This window comes from Corvus cornix, chromosome 11 (genome assembly GCF_000738735.6).
Source record: "Corvus cornix cornix isolate S_Up_H32 chromosome 11, ASM73873v5, whole genome shotgun sequence".
Lineage (NCBI taxonomy): Eukaryota > Metazoa > Chordata > Aves > Passeriformes > Corvidae > Corvus > Corvus cornix.
The window spans coordinates 8,900,270-8,923,838 of NC_046341.1; the positions used below are offsets into that span (position 1 = coordinate 8,900,270).

Here is a 23,569-nt window from a genome sequence, read left to right on the forward strand (position 1 = left end):
GGTTTAAGCTGTCTGAATCTAGCCCACCCCCACAGGTAGGGATGGATCCCTTCGTGCTTTAAAGGACATTTACGCTGTAGAAATGAGCCTGAGTCCCAGCGAGCGCAATAACCCTTCATCTGGGGGCTGCTGAGTTCTGCAGTCAGGAGAGGGAGCTGTGCTGCTGCGGGACGGACACAGGGTCACCTCAGAGAGGGTTGCAATACTGTCTCCAAACAGTCCTTGCAGCATAATGTTCTTTAAATATTGCTTTAAAGAGATCTTAATTAATGCATCACCTTCTTTTTTTTTTTTTTTAGTTGTCTTCCCCTCTCTTTTTGGAAGTTTAAAAATCCATAGCTATTCACAAAATTGGTGCAAGTTTGTGAATAACTTCAGATCCCCTGAAAATCACCTTTTTAACTAGCTTGCTATCCCTGTCTCAGTGCTGCCCTGCTTGCACAAAGCCTCTGTGTGACATCCCAACATTCCTGAGCATCCTTAGGGATGACATCCCACCTGTCATCCTTTTACCAAAATGTAAGATCCCAGCTCTGACCTTCCCACTTGCAGCTGCGTTCTGAGTCACACACACACAGGTTTTATCCTTTTAGTTGGGGTTTCAACATACCTTCACAAGCCTGAATCTTTTTTCCCAGCAAAACCTGTCCTGACAGCTTTACCACCCTATGCAAGTCCAGATCAGTGTTCTGGGATTGACATGACAGCTAAATCACCTCCCTGAAAACATGTCTGTACAGTCCATGGCCAGATAATTACATAACCCCATGTCCAAGTTATTCTGATGGAGACAATCTCCACGTCATTTCTGTGCAAATGCCCTGAGCATCGCTGGCAAAGCCTGGGCTGGCTGCTCCTGCTGCCAGGCCAACGTGCCAAGCCCTCAGCCCAGCAGAGAACAGCAGCTTCTCAGGGCTGCCAGGCACAGATTTGCAGAGAAAACCCTCTTCCAGCACAAGTGGGAGATATCTGGAGGGGTTTACCCTTCCTCTGTCTGCTACCTAGTGATTTCAGATGGCAAGACACAGTGTGGCAATTAAACTCAGGTAGCTTCAACTTTGCAACTTCTGGAAGACCACGGGAAAAAGATCCAAAGCAAATCTCAAATTTAAGTGATACAAGAGCTATCAGGTCTTTTACCAATTTAGGTGTGCTTGATAAACAATATATTTTTGTAGGAGATGACGCTGAATGAGACACTTAGCAGAAATATGAAGCCAATTATTTATCACTTCCCCTCATTAAAATGGCAGAAATAGAGCTATTAAATGAAACCTCACAAAACTTGTAAGTACAAAGGACTCCTAGGTCACACAGGTTGTCCAAGCTCATTGCAGCAAGCTCAGTTTCAAATTTCTTCATGGGGTTCCTTAGCATCAGCTCTCACATGGTAGAAGCCTATTCCTCCTGACAGACACCAGGAGGTGTGGGCACTGGGCAGGATGCCTGGCACCAGGACACAAGGCTCTCTGTTGAGAGATCTGCCAGCAGTTTTCTTCAGGTGCCACTTCAGGTTTGTGAAGAGTGGCTCTATTAAATAGCAGCTTGTGTCCAGGGCTTCAGAAATAGAGAAATCTTAAACTGCAACGAGATGAACTATCTGAATCTCTCTTTGGTTTTCTTCCTGGCAAAGAAAACAATGCTTATTGGTTGCATCCATAGGTTGTTTTGGCTCCTCATTTGGGTTCCCCTTTTTTTCTGAGCAATTTTAGAGGGATTCCTACAAGGCACCTCACCTGCTGTATCCAGAATAAATCTGTCACCTTGCAGTAATGTTTCTGCGGATTTCTCTGCCAGGTGCACACTCTGAGTCACAGCAGATTTACTGCTTCACTTTTGCCTCCAGGTTTATGGCAAGTGATTCCAGAAGCCCGTTCCATATTTGAAAACCATTCCAGCAGACAATCAGTTCAGTGCTCCTGTCCTTTATGGCTGTGGAGCATTCCTCGCTGTTAGTATCAAACTTGTAAAAAAAATCCAGAGCTGTTTGTTTTATAGCATTCCAGGGCACCTTAATGGCCTGTTGTAAACATCAAGTACATAAAGAATTTGATTGCAGCAGAGAGATGTGAGTCTCCCAACCACCACTCCTGAGAGGAGCAGGCATGTTTGGTCCTGAAGAACCAGCAGGCTGGAGGACACTGGGACTGTTGACTTGGGGAAAGGTAGAGCAGGACTGGGAGAGGCCACAAAGACTGGTGAAAAGCACCCAGGCACCTGTGGGGCCCCTGAGTGAGGCCAGCTGGGCTGGCCAACAATGCACTGACTGTGTATTGCTGGGACTAATCTTGTTGCTAGGAAATTCAGGGGCTGGGGAGATAAATTATCAAAAAGTGCCAGAGACTTTTGGTTGGAAAGTCTCTCCAGGTAGCCAGCTGGGGCCCCCAGTTCTTAAAAAGGATGTGGACCTGCTGGAGCCTGTCCAGAGGAAACAACAATGATCAGAGACTGGAGCACCTCTGCCATGGAGACAGACTGAGAGAGTTGGGGTTGTACAGCCTGGAGAAGGGAAGGCTCCAGGGAGACCTTAGAGCCTCTTCCAGTACCTAAAGAGAGTCCAAGAGAGTTGGAGAAGGACTTTGGACAAGGGCCTAGAGTGACAAGATAAGGGGGAATGGCTTCAAACTGATAGAGGGAAGGGTTAGGTTGGACACTAGAAAGAAACTCTCCCCTGTGAGGGTGGTGATGCACTGGTACGGGTTGGAAGCTGTGGATATCTCTGGAATTGTTCAAGCCCAGGTTGGATGGGGCTTTGAGCAAAGTGGTCCAGTAGAAGCTGTCCCTGCCCATGGACAGGCTTTGGAAGTAGATGATCATTAATATCCCTTCCAGTCCAAGCCATTCAAGGATTCTGTGGTGATTCTACAACTCTGTAAAATGGTTATATGGGTGTTTCTGGGTTATTGACCCATCCCCTTCCTCAGTCCTATTTTAGGACATATTCAATTGTGCTGGCAAGATCTGTGCTGGCAATCACAACATCCCTGACAGCAGAGCTGCCTCCTACACCCCCCAACACAGACACCAATGCTCATCTCCCCTGGCAGGCTGCAAAAAAGCATTGGATGCTCCATTTTTAAGGCAAAATACCAAAGCTTTGGCTAACAGAATAGTTCCATATGTTTCTGAGTGCTCTTGCCAAGGAAGGTTTTCTCAAAGACTTTTGGCAATGGGCTTCTGACAACATAATGCCATCCCATATTCATCCTCTTCCTGAACTATGGGCTGTCCATGCCCAATCTTGTGGTGGTTCACATGCCAACATCATAAACAGCCCTCACAATATGATGTGCTTGGATGACAGCCTTGCCCAGTATCAACCACAAAATGCTCAGAAGCATGGGCAGAGCCCAGCTCTGACAGCGGATTAGGTACTGCTAGGAGGCTGGATTTGGGGCTGTTCCTTACACAAGCAAACAGTGATTGCCTTTAATATTCACTGAAATACAAGCACCAGCTTGCACCAGGACATCTTTACATTGACTTTCAGGTAGGAGGGGAGCTGGCTGGGGGCTGGGGCTCGGCAGTCCCACCCTGGGCAAGCAGGCTGCCATAAACACCATCCTGTGCTCCCTAACCCAGCACAAGGATGCTCATCTGTGCCCTGCACCGAGGGGTTCTTGGTGTAACTAATGTTCACAGCAGCTGAAAACAGAGAAGATAAAGGCACCTGTGCCTTCCACAAAGGCCTCTTTGAACACACCACCTTCACATGTCAGTGAAGCACTGCCCTTCCAGGAGGTATTTCCCAAAATATCTGCCCTTCCCAGACTAACAATACAGCAGGGATCAGCTTCATCCAAGGGCCATATGGCATTGGTGAAGGGCAGTTAAGCAGCCCTAGAAAATGTCCACCTTTAATTAAAAACACGATCATTTCCCAGCTCCCTGTAATAATATCACTACTCCTCCTCCACAAATGTGCTGCATTTCTCATCCAAAGGAGAGCAAGCAAGATGCAGCCCATGCCCAGCAGGTTTCTGCCTCAGCAGCAGCAGAGTTGTACATGGAAGCAGCCTCCAAAGAGCCTTCAGCAGCTGCAGGGCCGCCCAGATGTTCCAGCCTAAATCCAAGGAAGTTTCCTCAAATAGTTCATTTTCTTCAGACTTTCCTCTTTTGGCCTCTTATCTTTACTGTGCTGTTACAGATTTTCCTTCAGTTCCCTGTTCTGGATAACCCTATTTGCTAAACCAGGCATTGCCCATGCCTAGGACACATTGAATCCTTCTCACAGTTGGGGTGCCTGCCTGTGGCCACTGCAAGGATTTCTAAGCCAATCTTGGCTGGCTGTCAGGTTTCCTAGGATGGACTGTTTATTGAGAATGTAATTTCCATTTGTTATTGCACGAGCTGTCAGAAAAGAAAAAAACCCCAATACGTCCAGGCGAGTTTCAAGTCACGATACAAATGGACTGTCCTGATGCCTGAGCCCTCCCTGTATAATATAAACTCCAAACTAGGAGATAATTAGTAAAATAGCATCCTGACAAATCCGAGTATTAAGGAATCAGAGGAATATGGAAATCATATTTCTGTATGGAAAATGCTTAGTATTAGTTCTTTGACCAAGCAGGGGCCATTGGGACCTTCCAGCCTCACTGAGAATGTGGGGATCAGTCATTCATTCAGCCCTCAGCAGAACGATGCTGCTATTCCCTGTGTCAGAATTTTATCCCATGCATTTCCCTTATCAGTGCAGCGTTCAAAGGCTATTTGAACCACACACATGAGGAAAGGGGGAAATGTGGTTCATCTGTGATGATATTTGACAAGAGCCAGACCTTATTGTTTTAGCTGTGGGATTGCTTTCAAATTCCCCCAGTTCTCCTGACCTAACACTGGCAAAGTGTCACATGCTCCACTTGCAAATGGGAATCTGCTCCAGCAGAACTGCATCACTTCCTCTGCAATGAACCTTTTCCCAGTGGGACACAGGGGTATCCACTACATTGTTTAAAGGAAGAGGAAATTTTTGGAGAAAATGGATATAACAGACCACAAAGAAGGTCGCAGGGGTCAGGCAGCCTGGGAATGGGCAATTCTACCTCCCTTTGGTTTGTTTTCCCTTGTTTCAGGATGAGAACACTTCACTTGGCCCGCTCTCATCCAGCTCTCCTGTTATGTCACATCCAGATTACTCAGTGGATGAGGTATTTGGAGTGTTACATCAGACAGATAATATTTGTTTATATAACTCGATCTTTTTCTCAGACTCGTGCTTCTCCAACTCCCCAAAAAACATTTATATAAATATTTATGTTTTCAGGAATGAGAACTTATATCAGCCTCAGGATGACAGTCATGTTCACTATAAATCAGTACAAGTGGTTGCTCCAGAGCCCCACAACATAGCCTGGGAACCTCTTTTTTTTCTTATAAACACCAGTTCATCAAACCTTGAATTATGCAGAGGAGGAAATCAGTTCTGGTGTAACACAATTCTGAAATTTGTCTCAGCCTTGAGATGGAGCACTAGCCCAAAAGGGGACCATAAATCCACCATAAAATGCCAGAGGATACAGCATTCACTGCAATGTCTGAGGCTCTGCTCTAAGTCCCTGATCGAATGCTGCTTTCTGCCTCTGTTTTTAGTGAAACTTTTCCAAAAAGTCTTACTTTCCCCTCCGTGTAAAACAGAAGAAGGATTTTAAAGCTTTTCTTTTCAGAGGAGAAAAGCTTCTTACTATTACACATTTGATCAGGTCAATCTATTGCAGAGGTTGCATCCTGCATGCTTTAATGCGCTGCCCCAAGCCACCCTAGTTATACTCCAGCCAGCAAAAACAATGCCAGCAATTCACCCTCCTGACAAATCTCTTGCTCAAGTTTCATGAAGGTGCAATATGGGGCATGAAGGATGTTTTTGCAAGTAGGGTACCTCAGGCAGTGTCTATCACCTGTAATTCATTCACATGAAATGCCACCCTTCCCTCTCACTGCTCATGTGTCTTACTGTTTATTATCACCCTAATTTCCTGGGCAGAGATTCCATTACAAGAGCAGCATTTCCAGAAAAGCTGCTTCAGCAACTTCAAAGGGAATTTGGCAAACAGGTACTGGAAAGGGCTCTGGGAAAATTTCAACAGCAACATCTGAGCTTGGAATCCTGCTCCCATCACAGTGCCCATGACTGGCTCTGCCCTCCCGGTCATGCTGACACCCTCCTTCCCAACCAGCTGCAGAAAAACTGCTGAGGAGTGGATACCCCATGTATCCAGTTTCCCTTTCCTTGGATTTTCTGCTTGCAGACTCAGACCCTGTCAAACCTCTCCCATCTGCACTGACCTGAGTTCCAGGCAGACACCCACAGATGTCCTGGTGAAGGCTGCCCGCTCCAGGCAGGGCTGTCACTCATCCCCTCATGGGAGTGAGCCCGCAGCATATCCCACCCTCAGAGCTGCTCAGCAGCATCAGCTGTGAAATCCCTCCAGCCCTGAGCCATGACATGTCAGCATCTGCCAGTGCTGCTCATTTTCCCAGGCTGTGGTTTGATAAAACAGTAAATCCACCCCTGGCATCCCAGCAACCAGATTAGGTAAGAAAAAAATAGAAGAAAAAGAAAACTCAGCTGCACAGCACGAGGGATTCACATGGCATAAACTTTCCACCATTCAGATTTGCTTAGAAACAACATTGCTACGTTAACCTTGTGCAACTTCACTTGTCATTCATCTTTTTTGCAGCCTCCATTGCAGCTTGGGGAGATAAATATCTCATCCCTCTCTGTGCCACAATGTCCATCACACACATCCCTGTTTCTCCCAGCTGGACAAGGCCTGGCAGGCCCTGTGTCCCTGTTGGTCCTCAAGCAGGATGCCCTGTGAGGGATGGGCTGAAAGCCCAGGGTGCTTTCAGGGCACTGCAGCCACTGGGGCATCTGAACTCAGCATCCCACCACTTTGTCATTTGCTTGGTTTGGCTAGACCTTAATGTTTAAACTGAAATGTCCATTTATTACTCCAGGAAAACACCAAGGACTTTTTTCTGGCATACAAATTCCCTGGCTTTTTCAGTAGAAAGATCTATTGGTTGGTTGATTAGTTTTGAAAGCTATCTATGCCTCTGAGACCTCTGCTGACTCCAAGTTACAGTAATGCTGGATAACTCGGGTATTAATGCCAAGTTGCTAATGAGGTTTGCTCCACTGGGCTGGCTCTTGAAAAGAATGAATGTTTTAGGCCTAAAACTGCCTGTGGTCTCATAAAAAAAACACAACTCTCCTGATTTTCTACTTATTTGCCGTTAAAGGAACGATTCCATCCTGCCCTTTACTTGCCCTCTGGTTAAAGTTTGCCTCCCTGGCAAAGGGTTCAGTGGGTTACAAAAGCACAACCCAGATTTGGAAACCTACCCAATACAAAATCCCCAAATCTGCACTTTGTCATCAGCAGTAACTTTCCACGCCCACAACCCCTGTTGCACTGGCCCTTCACTCCCAGTCTGCATGAGCAGCTGTCTTACTGAGCAGAGCCCCTCTGAGCTGCCCCTGCTCTAGCGCTGTGCCCAACCCGGCTCTGTTTACCCCAGAGAGAGCTGGGCTGTGCTCAAACACCCTGGCCTGGCCATGGGGACTGCAGCCCCTTGCAGCTGCATCCCAGTCCAGAAAGGTGGTTCCTGCAGTTATTTTCCCAGCTTCTTCACTTCCGATGAGACCAAGATAAGGAAATTCACCTGCAGGGTCAATATCTTTAGTAAATAGTGCTGTCACCTTCCAGAGCAGGTTTCCCAGCTGGCAGTGATGCTGGTTAGGGAGCAGGGCCACGCTGCCTGTGCATGAGTGCTGCCTGGCTCAGGATTCCCCTTCTTTCCCTTGTTTCCAGCTTGCTGTGGAATAGACGTAAAACCAAGCAGAGCTGTTGACAGCGCTTCCAAGAAATGAATGCAACCAGAAAAAATTGGCCTGGAAAACAAAATCCATTCTGCTTCCTTTGCAAAAAGTTCATGAGGGCTGCCTGCTCTGCTCCTGTAAATCAATATATCTGTAGGTCCTTCTTCCCAAGCCAAGCTGTGTAACATGGCTGCCCATATGGAGCAGAAGGGTGTATTCATACAGACAGAGGCAGAAAAGCTGTGAGATATTTTCCTTCTCATGCCACAGCAGAATCTCTCAGAATCTCTCTGAGCTGCACATCAAAAGATCCAAAACCTGGCCCTGAGGGCTTGTCCCCAGGAATGTCAAAGGAAACTCTTCCTGGACAGAGGATCTGTGCAGCTTTCCAGGCTCTGGCAGAAGGCAGGAGTCAGCCAACAATAGCAACAAAATTTGTGCTCCTTTTTCTTCCTCCCCACTTAGCTGCTCTCTGGCTAGGAGCTTTCTTCAATCTTCACGGCTTGCTTAAGGGCCCTGGAAGTCAGATATTTTTCCCTGGAGCCTCCAGGGTTGGTTCTACCTTGAATCCCCTTCTGCTAAAAGGCTCCCCCACACCATCCACTCCCCAAGTGCCCCCAGTTACCAGCAGCTTAGCACAGCCCCAGGAGCTGTCAGTCAGCAGTGACATGCTGGCTGCTGGCCTGCCCACAAATATCTGTATTTCGCAAATAAAGCAGGTTAATTTAAACCACCACAGCCTGCAACAGCCTGACAGCTCCCTAAGGGCCCTTATAAGTGAAGACTTAAGCAATCGTTGGACTTGCAATTTATAATAATGCTCTGTAGACCTTTTATATAGAGCGGTCTGGCCAAGATGTGGCTGGGTTTAGTCCTGTGCTCAAAGACAGAAGTGCTGCCAAAAAAGTGAAGGCTGAACAATCAAAGGAGTTCCCAAGACTATCTTACTGAAATTATTTCAATTCAGGTGATACATAAAAGATGGCTCCTTGTAAAAAGAGGCCACCCTTCCCTTCATTTAAGAATTAAAAGCTCTCAATGAACATGCTCCGACATCTCACAAGACCTTCACCAAAGCAAAAAGCAGAAGCAGTAAGTTTGTACTTTAACTGCATAATAAATGTACCTGAGTTCAGACTCATGCACTCAGTTCTGCCACACCCGCAGGCGAGTTTGAAACACATCAGCCCTCACTGCAAGGACTCACAAATACAATAAAATCAGAAAACCACAATTCTGTTTTTGTCTTGTTGGTAAACTTCAGATGTTTGTTTGGATTCTGAAGGTGTAATTTTCTATTGTTCCTGGCAAGTACCAGCAGGTCTCAGGAGCTTGTTCTGCAAGGATACAACTGGGGACCAAAGGAGGCTGAGGAGCTCTGAAGAAGGGAAAATGAGTCCCTGACATGGAGCCCCTGTTCTGGAGGGACTAGCATCACTTCTTAGCTGCAGCCAGAGCTATGTAGGAAAAAAAACAATCTGCTCTATCCAAACTGAGCTGATCAGGGAGTTGCTTGACGCTTCCCTGATGGACCTGCTCTGGTCACTGTGGCTGTGGAAGTTTCCCACTGGGCAGCAGGGACAGGACACTGAATGACTTGCAGGGCACAGAAGTGAGGCAGAGTGGTCTCCAGCGTTAAACACCCAGCTGGCTCAGCAGGGTAAGCTCCGGGCTGGCCTGAGCAGCAGCAATGGAAATGGGGGTGAAAGCATTTATGGTGTCACCGGACGGAGCTGCGTCACTACTGCAGGCAGAGCTCGGTTGTGCAGAGGGCCCAGGAGGAGACTGGTTCTATTCCTGGTCCTGTCACATGCTGCAGGTCAAGGTTATAATGCTCGGGTGAATTCCACTCATAACAAAGCCGGTATCTGTTGACTCTCACAGCTGATTGTTTTGGAACAATAATTCATAGCTGCCTCCCTGGATACAGAGAACTGAATGACAACTTGGATTACCAGCGCACAGCCTTGCCCTGAGGACCTGCAGTTGATGACTAAACCACCAATTCTGCTATTGAGATCCTCTACTTCGACATCCCTGGGGGCAGAATGTAGGATATTTTCTAAGCATCAATTGTGGAAAAACACTTCCCTTTCCTGTCCTGCATGGGGCAGGCAATTAGCTCGTCCCTCTTGGGCAGGAAAGGAGGTTATTTAAAACAGACACAGGAGCTCCCCCGACGGAAGCTCAGACTGCTGACCTAGTTAGGAGCTCTCCCATGCAGGGCAAATTACTTCAGCATAACGCAATATGGGATGCAGGAATGATCAGCATGAACACCGTGACTTTGATCTCAGTGATGGGAAGGGCAGCATTTCACTTGACACCAGTATTATGACCTTATTCCCAGCACATTCCAATGCCCCTTGTTTTTTCAAATGCTCTTTGGCTTCTGTTCTCCTCTTCATTTGCTTTTGAGACAGGAAGATGTAGCCAAAACCAGTATTTTTAGAGAGGTGAGCATTGATCACTGAACTTTCTTCTAGCAAAGGTTAGCTGCAGAAGATCACAGAACCACATTATCCCTTCTCAGGAATGCCCATATTGCCAGGATAACAGAATCAGGGGGGAAAGTATCAGCTCATAAAGAGTAATGCTGCCAAAGAGAGGCCTGGGGGCATTGCCACCCCTCTGGTCAGTGAGCAATGACACAGCCCAAGAAACTCATTCCCTCCACCTTTCTGTGTTCACAAAATACTGAGGGCACTTCAATCTCAGCTTGCAGAGAAGAGCCGAGTATTGATGTTTTAACACATTGAACCAGATTCCTCTCAGAGCTGTGCAGTAAAAAAAGCCAAAATCACTAAATCAAGAGGCAGCGGATAAGCTGCAATAGGGACATTCAACTAGTAAAGGAAATACCCTACAGTTCTCAACAAAGGTGGTAAAATGCTGAACAGGGCAATCAAATGTTGATAGTGCAATCTCTATCCTGGAAATATTCAAAGCTTTCCCCAGTAAGGCACTGAGCAATCAGGTCTAACTTCAAAGTATGCCCTGTTTTAGTGGGGTTGGACCAGAGACCTTCAAATGTCCCTTCTGATCTAAACTGTCTTACTGACTTACTGGTCTAATAATCTGGGGTTACTTTGCAGACAGGAGGAGACAGTAGGTGAACAGGAAGGAGATGCAAGATCCCCCAGGCAAGAATAAGCCTGGCAAATAGCCTGGCTTGGCATTGTGTCCTAGCCTCATAAGAGACAGACATGGCCAAAGCACTTCACAAGGGTTCTTCATCCTACTGGAGAGGCAAAGATACCCAGAGAAAATTCATAGTAGGGTCCTCCTAGGGAGCAGAGGGATGAAGGATTTAGCAGGCATAAACCATGCCCTGGTACTCACCAGGAAGATGATGGTGATGAAAAGTAAAGTTCATTAGGTCTTCTCTGGGTCAGAGATTCAGAGTTAAAACAAACACAGGGTAAATCTGAAATCACTTTATTGGAAAGTTTCATACAAGAATAGTCAGTCAGAAAAATTACTCAAGTGTGATACAGTAACACCACAGACAAACTCCTCCCATATCTCAACTCGAGGCCAATTCATTTACAGATAGCCACTGTATCATCACACTCAGTTTTTCAGAGGCTTGTGATGTCAGTGAGTTTCAGTGCAGCACAGGGAGCAGAGTCTGTCTTTACATCAAATTAAATTAGCCGTGACTGCAGTTTTTCCTGTGAGAGGTATGAAAGGCGCTGTAGGTCTGTTGAGAATGCTGTTTGCAACATAAGGCATCGTTGCCATCCACCCCAGCTCATTCAGGCTGAAAGACTGTAACAAAATATTCTGCCAATAAAAATCTTTTAGAAAAACAGTATAAAATTTTTGATATACATATAGCATAAAGCTACCAAAAAGTGACTGTGTCATTTTCCCTCTTACACAAATAATATTTTTTTTAAAAATCATAATACCTTAGCATATATACCCAGTATATAACATATTGCACCTTTCCAAAATACTCTGTGCACCAGAAGCCCCATAAGTACCTGGGCAGTTCCAAGACAGACCAGTAGCTCCCCTTTAGTTCTGCTTTAGTCTCTACAGCAGCTGCCAAGAATTTGGCTATCACAGGTTTAGGATTTAGAAAGCAGGAGGCTGCAAGATGGCAAACCAAGTATTGCTTAGCAAACCAAGGAATGCAAATCAGTACCATTCCTTCTCAGGAAGGAGAAGAACCCATCACAGGAATCTCTTGATTTTAAAAAAAAATCATATATTACTTGTTGTTGGTGTCAGTGAGACAATACAGTTTCAAATGTTTGTTATTTGCAGAGCACCCCTTTGTGTGCCAAAGAGGTACCTGCAGCACCTGTCAGTGGTTTCTGGCCTAAATGAACATACAGCCAAACCACAGGAGCAAATAAAACCAGGTCAGTTTACTTTGCTTCACGACAAAACACTGTAAGACACCAACAGACACAGTGTTGTGACACTGCTATCTGAAAATAAAATTAACATTGATTCCTCAATCCAATTTTTGGTCACCTGGAGGGTTTTAGATAGAAGAGCAATTCCTATCTTGTCCCTTGCTTTTCCAGGCATAAGATTCACTCCCAGTAACCATGCACAGCTATGCAGAAAAGGAGCTGAATTCCCAGGAACTGGAGATAGTGCTGTGTGTGAAACCCACCCTGTGTTTGGTCACTTAATCTTCTCAACTCAGCAAGAACTTATTAACTCTCTGTATAACCTTGGAGAATACCAGGAATGGGCTTTAGATTTGAGGATATACAAATCAGATGATTTGCTGTTTCATGGAGAGAGCACTAACCCATCCAGGTACAGGTAGTACAGGGATGGGGTTTTTTGTTAGGGGGGATTTTTGTTGGCTTTCTTTAACAGAGAGCTGGCAGCAGCCAGAGCCCCTCCCTGCACAAAGCGTACAAAGTTATCTCCTGCTAGAGGTCCCAGAGCATAGAGCCCCTTCTCCTGAGTGCATTCATAGGTGAATGGATCAACATCTATGGGATTCCTCTTTGAATTGACTGGCTGGTCACTGTCCATTGCCAAGTCAATGCCATTATTTGGCAGAAAGGAGAGGTTGGGGTTTGAGCCAGTTAGAACAAGAGCCATGGAAATTTTATAAGCTTTCTGACAGCCATTCTTGTCTTGCAAGATGCATTTCTTGTCCTTGCCAAAGGAGAGCACGTGATGTTCAGGGAGGCTGATGTAACACTCATAGGGCCCAGCACAGGCAGCTGTTTGTTCTTTCATCATCTGATGGACTTTGTGGTACTCAGGGTACATCATTTTGGGGAGCTGGTTAAAAATAAGGCCTGGATCACCGACTCGTCTCCGAAAAACATGGATTACTGGAATATTGCAATGGTGAGCAAAGAGAATTGCATCAGCAGCTGTCAGACCAGCACCAACAATCAAGACTGGATCTGACATGATGCCAACACTGTTGTTCTTCACTGCTTCTTCTAGGGCAGACAGCTGGTGGTGGACATAGGAAAGGTTTTCTCCCTTGACCCCGAGCCAGGTAGGATTGTCATATGTTCCCGTAGCCAAGACCACATTCTCTGCATGGAGGGAGAAGGGCTCTTTATCACCTTCCACAGTTTTGAAAAATCCATCCACCTGAAAGACCTCTGTACTTTGTTCATTAGAGTTCCAGAGTGGGTCACTATCCTGCAGATCTTTCTGGGTGTGGTTGGAGATGCTCTCTGCACTCACTTTCCTCACAGAGGTCACAACAGTGCCACATCTGAAATTCTTCTGCAGTCCTTTCTTCATCACATAGTGTTGGTAATATTGAGCAATGTCCTCTGCTGTGGCTCTATTGTTTCTGAGGCCTCTGTAATAAAGTACAAACAAAGATCAAGCAGCAGTTAAGTAACAGATTGGAATTTGTCCCCTCTTGCACTGAATGTATTCTAGAGCCATCTGTCTTGGCACTACCAGAGAAGACTGATCTAGTTTCCCCTGGTTCAGCAAAGTTATTCCTGACACATAGAGCTAACAGTCAGGTCCAGAAGCTGCTGGACAGAGGCAGCTTTTTCTACCAATAATCCCAACCCCAAGAACATGGCTGGCTATTTAAACCTTTCTCTAATATCTTGTTTCCATTCCATTTTTAACTCCTGGACTTCTTAATTGTGACACATGTCAAGAGAAGAAGCACCTCAGAGACTGCACAGTAGCTGAATTGATTACACTTGTCATCAGGGACAGCAGCAGTAGACACAGAAGCCAGGTGACCACACTTTGAAGCTTTACTCAGAATTTGTGGTCCCTGATTCATCTCCCCAGTTGGTGTGGACACATTCCAAGCAGCACTGCAACTTAATCTGAATCACTGCATGTAGAATGCACTGGTTTGGGGGTGTGGGAGGGTGTCCTTTCTCTCACTAAAATCATCCATAACAGATGCATAGCTGCATTCAAGAAGTCCATTCCAGGTTCTCTAAAAATCTCCAGATGTTTGGAAATGACCATACCATGGATATCTCACCTTCTCTTTTGCTTTAACCATTCCTTGAAAGGGAGATCTGGAAGTCCCATCCATTCCCCTCTGCTCAGGGTGACCATAGAGCCCTCTATAGACTGGAAAAAGAAGCAGAGAAAAATTACTTCAATTTTTTAACGTAAAAAGCAAAAGGCAACTTTTCCATGTTTCAATATGGCACAGATGATGAAATCAGTAATTTCCTCTGATCTGCTGTCATGGTTGAAACCATTCATGTTCTCCAAAAAGAACAAGAGATGGGAAATATAAAGGCCTCTCATGCTTGTTTTCCTTTTAAACTTTCACTTGTCTGTATATATAAAATCTAATAAGGCTGACTGGCATTTTAGAGGCGCTTTTCTCTCTCCAGTCAACACGTTTGGCTGTTACACAACACGCAGACCCCGGCTCAGCTCCAATTCACTTACGTGCCAGGCACCTCCAGGAGCGTTTCTGCCAAGGACCAGGTGGGGGATGGCTCTGTCAGGCTCATGCCACCAAGTGAGCACTGATTCTGCTGTCCCACCAAAATCTGTGTCTGGACGCTGAAGAGTATCGAACAGAAGAGCCACAGGGTTGTGGGATCGTCCCTCCAAGCCTTCAGACAGATACTCCAAATCCTAAAGAGAGGAAGACCAGATGCTCAGAGTGCATGTACTGCCAGGCAGCAGACTACTTGTTACTCCAGGATCTCTGATCAGTGGGTTTGGTGTGCTGGGAAGCTCATTTACTGGCACACAGACCTGTTTTTGCCCAAGGGCTACCTTGAGGACCTTAGCAGCAATGCTGCCATTTCATACAAGGAAGATCTGGATTACAAAGCAAAATTTGCTCAAGGCTCATTCTGTCTGTGTACTTTGAAAATCCAAACAAGATAATCACTTATGATACACCCCTAGGATGCTTTCTAGAATGTCATACTGTTTCTCTTTACACAAACCTGGTCCAAAACAGAGACTTCTGGTGCCTCTTCCAGCTTTCTCTGAAGAATAGGATGAGGATGAAGAGAGTGTCTTTTGAAGTAAGGGGTGTAACCTGACAGCAAATATGAGAGACAGATTCCTGAAGGTCCGTTCCCTGAAAAAAAAATGGAGAAGAATTTATACTTCTGGAAATATAGCAGTTCTTTGAGAAGTGTTTCTAATATCCAGACCAATTCCAAAGATATGACACTGCTGTGGATACAGGTGATTTCCTACTCCAGGTTGACCACTGACCTATTGGATGGAGTTGGGGAAGTCATTTTAGCCATCTCCTCCTCGCTTGCTCCTATTTGCATTGCAAGGTCCTTAGAACTCGCTGAAAAAATACTGGATTAAGTAAGTCAGAGGTTACCCTCACCTGAACCTTGAAGTCTCTAGCAAGGTGATGAATGGAGTTATTTCTCTAAACTTAGAGGTTTAGAAACTGATCATGTACTGACCAGGGGCCTCAGCTCTCCCAGAAGCACATTTCACACCAGTGCAGAGTCATTCACTGTGCACAGGATACAAGCTCCAGAAAAGAGAGTGACTACTGAAGTGAAGGGGAACCAGCTCTTCTCAGTAAGAAATTCCATCTTTTAAGGGATATTTGGCAATAGCAGCTTTGACTAACAGGTCTTGAGGACACTTTCAAATGGGAACCAGCCCTACCATGGTACTGCAGTGTTATGGAAAATGTCTCTCTGCCATGCCAAGACAAGCCCTCAGAACACCACACTTTGAACAGGCTGCTGGACGGCTGAATGCCTTTGCTGACCACCCAACAGCCAGTGGAAAAACTAGATATATGTGACTCCAAAGCCCAGTGAGAGTAGCCTGTGGAAAGTTTGCACATGGTTGTTCTCCAGCACGTTTAATATTTTACAGTGTCTGTGATAAATAAATGTCAGCCTGTCTGGCTGCCCAGGCTTTGCTGCCGTGTGACCAACAACCGTGACACAGTGCAGTGACAAAGAGGGGAGGAGAACCCAAGTGACAGCAGCCTGTTGGCACAGTGCCAGTACTGCAAGGGGGACTGGAGCAAAGGCTGATCCTTGAGGATCCCAGAAATAGGAAGGTTAGGGCTGTAAAGCCAACACTGAGCTATGTGAAGGACAGTACATGTCACAGCTGGGGACAAAGCCCGCTGTGCTGAGCACAGACCAGCAGCTGCAGGTCAGTGTTTGGAATATTCCACTTGCAGGAAAGTTAGCCAAAACCAACAGCAACAGACATTAAAAACAAACTGAGCTGCAGCTATAGTAAAATATAACAAATTTCAGGTTACTACTTTGCTTTAGGAAGTACAAGGAGGTACCCAAGTCAAACTTCACTGTCTGAATGCACAACACTCAGCAACTACACACAGAGGATTTACTCTGAATCACATCTAAGTTTGATATGGATGGTCACAAGAACATCTGGAGCTCAAGCTATTTCACAGCGCAACTGCATCCACGAGGCTGCCAGCACAGCTGAGGGAACACACAGCCTTCCTGGAGCAGGGCCTGGGGAAGTAGCTGGAGCCTTCGTGCAGCGCTGTCCAGCTGCAGTGGAACAGCTGGGCTGCTCAGTCCAACAGCCTCCTCAGAGCGCCTATCTTCGTTCTTCTGAGGCTTTAGTGACATCTCTGCCCTGGATCCCTGTACAGGTGCACTAGGGAGGTACCAAATATCCTCCTTCCCACCTACAGACTTGAACAACTGAGCAGCACAAAGTCATTCTCAGACAAGAAATTGCTGGTAGTAGTATCCTTGTCAAAGTCGCTGTTAGCAAGGACTAGGGGTGATTTATGCAGTGTCTAACTTTGGAGCAGCTCTCTCAGGTGCTTGGAATTTGATGCCAGATAAGGAGGGAGCCCAGCTCTGGAAGGCATGAAACACAAGCTCAGATGAACAGGGTCCAAAACCTGCACTCCAGCACGCTCATGGTAGGTCAGAGGGGAAGGCACTGATGTCATTACTTTGCTCCAGGAATCACCTCACACTGCAAAGTTCCCTCTTGCAAGGGAGGCAAGACAGTTACTATATATCCTGGTTTTTTTAACTGGTAGAAAACTGCTTTTTATAAGTCTATTAAATCTGTACAAAATCAGTGTAGCTCACTCATGTTTTAAAAGAAATCTGAAAAATGTGAAGAAAACTTAACAGCATCTGGAGTACTGTCTAAACAGACATCATGGTGAAAAAACTCACACAAACCTACCTTTAATTCAAACGCTACAGATTAATTACAGCAAGCTGATTAACTATCCGTAGTGGAAAGGTTTCAAATCTTTCTAAATATCCAACAGAGAAAAAGCAGGCCCAGATGAACTGATGCTCAAAAGGTTACTAATTTTATCATTAAAAATAGGTCTGTGTTTTAATTTGTCAAACATCTTGTTCCCTACTTGCCACAATTCTTAGTGGTCTTTCTCTTAGTATTATAGGAAGTTTGGCTGTCTGGGAAAGGATGCAGAAACAGTGGTCAGGCATTTCTGGTTTGAGTGAGAACACGTGCAACAGAAGTTAAAGATAGCAAGTCCAAAGCAAAAACAGCACGAGAGAACACAGCATTGCTGGCAGGAGAAGGCTTACCTATGATCACAACAGGCAGTGTCTTGAGCCCACTCTTGTTTGAGGGTCTGGTCAATAATGGATACATCTTCCCGTCTGGAAGCATTTATGCTCTTCAATCTACCTGCTGAAATAAATAAGTTTTTTATTATTTGCATTTTTTGACAAAAACCCATGAACAAACAAACGAGAAAAACCCCACAAGACTTTCTCCAGCCCACAAACTCAGGCTAATCTAAAGTATTACCCTTGCATTGCAGGCTGTCACATTCTGTCACAGACTGTCACTGTCACACTTCCACACTCAGGACAGACCTCCTTATCTTTTTCTCCTCCTGACCCCAAAATCAAAGGATGATTCTCTGATTATGCACCACAAAATGGGGAGAGAACAGTTATCTTTCTCTTTCAGACATGAATTCCAGTTACTCCAGGACAGCTGGCAATTTCAGTAACCCTCTGACTACATTAAATGAAGTGTTGCAGCTTGTTAATAAAAACTTCACTTCTGACCATACTCTGTACAAAATTGCATCATTGTCACAAACACTTTTTAAAGTAACTTGTGCATTTACTGAAAAGTAAAGTAAACCTGACTCAAGACTTCTGCCCAAAGGCTGGAAATCTCTTGGCTGCATTTTCAAATAGGTACCATTCTATCACTATAGGTTTTTTTGGAGAAGTGCTAGTTTAGTTCTGGAACCTTCTTTCTTAATTTTCCAGAAAATGGAGAGTTCTAGGTGTGAAGAAGTAAAAAAGTCTTTGAACAAAATATACATCATAATTGGAGACTAAGGTGTCATTAGAGTGGAATCTATACAAGTAATCTAATCATTATGCAGATATTCAATGAACACTGAATGTTTTTGTCATTCCTGCAGGAATCCTACCATGCCAAATAACAACTTCTTTAGTTTTCCATGGAATTCAACTCTACTGCCACTAAACCTAGAGAAGTTATTTTTACCACAATAAACATGAGATTTCTGAAATTCAGCATAAGCTTTTAAATTATTCTACAGAAAATACTCTCTTTTATAAAAATCTTATTCTCATTTTGGAAAGCTAAGCAAAAATCCATTGAATGGCATGACTTTGTTCAGTAGGGTATGCTCTCCACACCCTTTCCAAGTGCAGAAAGATCTTTGGCAAGTGCACCACACACTTCCATAAGGCCTGGCACATCACTGCCTTTGACACAAGCATTGCAGCAAATGTCTTCCTACAAGTGTAATGCTCCTCTTTAAGCCTGACATTTACGTCACAGCAACTCCAGCAGAGTGTAGGACCCTGATGCCTGAATGGGCAGCCAAGAAACCACCAGTGAGTTTGCAATTTGCAAATTTCAGGCATGAGCAGGAGTGTTGGAAGTGCATTTGCTTGCAAGGATGTGACAGTTCTCATATACACCAATATCCAGCCATGGCTGGGCTCGACAGCTCTGTTCCAAGAGCACTGGGTTCATCACATAAGGCTTACAAGATGAATTCAAAACCAGCAGCTTTGTCCACATTTTTGGATCACAGTTTAGTAACACTTACTGGCTGCCTGTTACTGCTTAACTAAGCATTAGTTAAAGACTCTCATGCATTTTGCCGAGGGGGCATGAACCACTTAAAAGACATAATAGTTGTGCTTTCTAATTGAAGTAATTTGAAGCATCTAGCTTTGAAGAGAGTTGGATCTCAAGGAAACTTATGTTCCCAATTTAACTGAGACTCAAAGGTAGTTGCATTCCCTGCAGGAGATGAACTCCCCTTAAGGCATGCTTATCCCAGCCCTGGAAGCTGTGGGAGTACAGCCCAACTGCCCAAGGATCTCCCCAGCCTTTTGGGCAGGTTCTGCCACATTAACCAAAACCTGCACCACCTTCAGACTGTGGTGTAAGTTTACCCCCAAATAATTCCTTCCCACAAAGCTCCAGAGCTGCAATTGGTAGAATTCAGCACTAGCACCTGGGACTGCCAGAGACACCAAAGCAACAGGACACTGGTGTGACCAGTAAGGTATTCCCCTCACATCAGTAAATCACAGTATCTAGCTGCAGGTTAGCAGAAGTTTTTTCTCCATGGTAAGAAATAACCCTCTCTCCATGACTGTATTACACAAGAAGAAAAGTTCTTATTAATTTCTCCTAACACAGAGTACACATCTTATTTCTGTGAAACTAATGAGAGTCTGGAAGAGGAAAGCAAGATCTCTGGAAGCAATCTTCCAGGTTTCTGCTCCATAGCTCCCTGCAGCAGCATGCATGGAAAAACTGCATGCACTCTGTAGACAGTGGTAACCCAGCAACATCCGTGGGATTTTCGCTGGAAGCAAGGACTGCTGAACCAACCCAGTACAGCACATGGCAGCAGTTCCAGGGCAGCAGCAGAGCCAGCACATAAATAAGGAGCCTGCAAGCCCATTTGTAAGGCATGAGCACAAAGTCATGCTGCTGTATGCCAGCATTTTTCTGGGCAAGCCTGAGGGGGACAGAAAAGGCACAAGACAGGAGAAGACAGCCTGCCAGTCCTGTTTACTTTAGAGGAACGTTGCCTTGGCTCCTGGCCGTTGCACCGTGCCACCCTTCTCCACCCTGATAAAGCAGAGAGCCAGAAGCCGTGAGCTCACTGATAGCTCCCTCCTCCTTTCACTCTCCTCCCCCTCCATTCTGTACCTTTTGACACATGAAAGAGGAGAATTTTCTGGAATTAAACCAAACTTTAATAGCTGGAGGAGCACAATTGTTCGTCTGATGAAATTACTGGATCTGTGCACATATGTGACCATTTTAAGCCATGAATTTATTCAGTACCTGGGTTCACAAAACCCCTAATGACATTTTAGTGCTACACACTTCATTTCCTGAAGATTTGACACTGATAATTCTATCAACACAAGATTAACCATCCTAGCATCTCTCTACAAATGGGAGAAATCCCTTTCACGTCCTATAGCTGCCATATCTATAATTCATAGTTATTAATTCTTCTTTTTAAGTAGAAAGTGAATCAGGTGGTGCTGAACCTGTTTATAGCTATTCCTATCCTGTAGGCTAAAGGTTTGACTTCTGGGGGTAAAACTGAGCTCAGAGCATCTCAGACATTTTAGTTTCAAGCCAAACATTCACTTTTCCTGTCACTGGATGTTAAGGTGGATTATTTTAATTACTTTTTTTTTTTTTTTCAGTCTTAGACTCCTATACCTGGAAACCTGGGCAGCTAATACAGTGTAGCAGAGTTCTTGCAGAGGCTACTGGAAAGCAACAGGACACTGAAGTTCATTGCAAATCTGTACTGAACTAGTTAGCACCAAGAAAAAGCCTGAGATAGCAAGAAACTTAAGACTGCTCTTCTCACCCTCCTTTTACGTAGTGTAGGCTGCTGAGCACTCACACTTAGTCAGCTTAGTGACACTGAGTTTGGCTCCTGCTTTGAGCTTCCTACTTTAAATGGATGTCCCTTTCCTCCTCTTCGTTTGAGAGAATGCAGCAAGTTTCACAGCTTGTCTTCTTGCTGCTTCCAAAGCATTCCAGTGTCTGTGTGATGTTACATAATTGTTTCTGGCTGAAAAGCACCCAGCTCATTCTGGGCCAGGCTCTGCATACCTTCCTGACACAGCCTCATGTCTAGAGGGACTATAACTCACAAACTCAGTCAGTGTGGCTCTTACTAGTTCCAGGCTGCAAGGCTGAAACAGGTTTTAAGTGAGCAGATGAAAAAGCAAGGATACATTTAGAAGGCAAGGACACTCTGTGATCCTTAGAGAAATAGAAAGCCAGGTCACATCAGCCATATGCAGATATCTCTCCCTATAACAGGCACGAGATTTTTCTAAAGTAAGAATCAACAGTTTGGCCTGAACAGCACATGGGGATAGTTCAAGTCAGCAATGCAGTCAGGGTATAAATACTGGGGGAGATTAAAAGAGCTACCACAACACTCAGTTTTAAAGAACAGTTCTAAAATAAATGCAGCAATAGTTTTCTTCAGCTTAATTTCTTCATCAGCTCATTTGTTTCACCAGTTTAATATTTAATTGATTAGTACTTTTCTAAAAAAGCAGAGATCTTGACAGCTTTTACATTTTATACTTCCCTACAAGTTTCAGAAGTTGTTCCCTCCTTGCATCATCACTCTTACATATCAGGGCAGTTACCCCCCAAACACAATTAAAGTATGTGTAAAAAATCAACTTGGTGCTATGTAATAACACCTTTCTAAAACACCCCTGTGATAGTCAGAAGGGCACACCAGACAGAGCTCTCTGTGCTTACTTGGAGCCTTCTTACCTTTAGCAGCAGGTCTGATGAGAGGTGTGATCTTTATGAAAGTGATTGTACAGTCAGGAGAGCCACCCAAACTACAAGCCTGGAATCCTCTCTCTGCCCTAACACAGCTGTTTAAATATAGTAGGCAACCAGCAGCAAGAGAGGAGAGGAGGAGCCAAAATGACTGGAGGTGGAGCAAGGAAAATACTAATAAGCATGAGTCAGCAGGAATATTTCCCTTCCCAGCTCCTGAATGAATGATGTAGTGAGCTTCCTTAGTAATGTTCAGCTGACTGTGTGACTACAGCAAAAGCAGGCTTACAGGAGCCATGCATGGCAGAAGTCCTGCACTGAACACACATTTCCATTTTTAACCCTCAGGACATCATAGATATATACTGGATCTGAAAATATTGATGTCAGTTTGTATTTATTTTTCTTCGGTGAGATAAAGTGTTATAAGCCTTTTGCACAGCAGCAGTAAAATGAGTCAAACTGCTTCCTATAAAACTTAGAACCAACCAGGGATTTCATCCAAGATATCTTACTCAATTCAGGGAATAATCGATCTGGCTTGCTAAATTTAAAGTGCCCTTCACAAATGAAATACCTTTATGCCAAAGTGTTCAGTTCAAGTAGTAAATGCAGCACATGTTTATCTCTGAGGCCATCTGTTTGGAAACCACAATTTCCAGGAAATCAGGACTGCTGATACGCAGTTAAGATGCATACTTTCATTCATGTGATCTGAAAGATAAAAGCAGTTCATAAGAAGGATTTCCATACTCTCACGACCCACATCACAGCAGAATACCTAATATAATACTCAATTTAAATTCCACCAGAATAAGTTGTTTTAATAAATGTGAAGCCATTGTTTCACTCAAAGTTTAACTACCAGTCAACCCTTAGAAAAATCTGACTCAGTAAATGGTGTCAGACTGAAGGGGGGGAGGGGAGGGGGGAGGACTCTTTCGAGTTTCCTGGTAGCATTTGCACAGTGCTCTTAAATAACTCATACGGATTTTTTGACAGAAAAGGCTTTTATATGCATTAATTAGATATTTATTGGCATGTAACCAATGTGTCCATGTCAGTCAAGGAAAAACTAAGCTTTCAGAGGAAATAAGGCATTTGTTTGCTTAGGTGATTTAAGACTGCCCTGTTACTAGGTTTTTCAAATCTGTCTTCAATGTATTGCAGTGTTGCGTGTCAAACATTGTAGAACAAAGATGTTCAAGTCCATACTTGCTGATACCATAGACACAAGACAAAACCATATATGATGGTTTGGCTGGGTTTGTAATAAGGAAAATAAGGAATACACACTACGTGTGCAAATCTGCAGAAATGAAGTTGCCCTGTGTGTGAAAAATAGGAGATCCTGTCCATTTCCTACTAGAATTTATAAAACTAGAATCTCTATTGCCTTTGCAAATAAAGCCGGGATGTCTTTTGTAGTTTTGTGCACAGTACAATTCTTTACAGGAAAACGTTCATATACAACAACCC

General features: G+C 44.6%; 2 protein-coding genes across 3 annotated transcripts in view; both read right to left on the minus strand.

Moving 5' to 3' along the window:
* Positions 1 to 6,304, minus strand: part of NECAB2 (N-terminal EF-hand calcium binding protein 2) — a 90,918-nt gene extending 84,614 nt beyond the window's left edge. The window contains exon 1 of the mRNA XM_039558541.1: positions 6,286 to 6,304. The gene's annotated coding sequence lies outside the window, so the exon portion shown is untranslated. The remainder of the gene's footprint in view (positions 1 to 6,285) is intronic.
* A 4,946-nt stretch (positions 6,305 to 11,250) lies between these two features.
* OSGIN1 (oxidative stress induced growth inhibitor 1) lies at positions 11,251 to 22,191 on the minus strand. 2 transcript variants are annotated; one of them, XM_010396627.4, is made up of 6 exons: positions 22,079 to 22,191; positions 17,824 to 17,926; positions 15,223 to 15,359; positions 14,711 to 14,902; positions 14,289 to 14,380; positions 11,251 to 13,631 (listed from the first exon to the last, which is right to left on the minus strand). In XM_010396627.4, exons 2-6 carry the CDS (start codon positions 17,906 to 17,908, stop codon positions 12,641 to 12,643), a joined length of 1,497 nt encoding a protein of 498 aa, XP_010394929.1. In that variant the 5' UTR covers positions 17,909 to 17,926; positions 22,079 to 22,191; the 3' UTR covers positions 11,251 to 12,640. The 2 variants fall into 2 exon arrangements, with proteins under 2 accessions (XP_010394929.1, XP_010394928.1); XM_010396626.4 differs by having other exon boundaries at positions 17,824 to 17,929; positions 22,079 to 22,189.
* Positions 22,192 to 23,569: the final 1,378 nt, after the last annotated feature.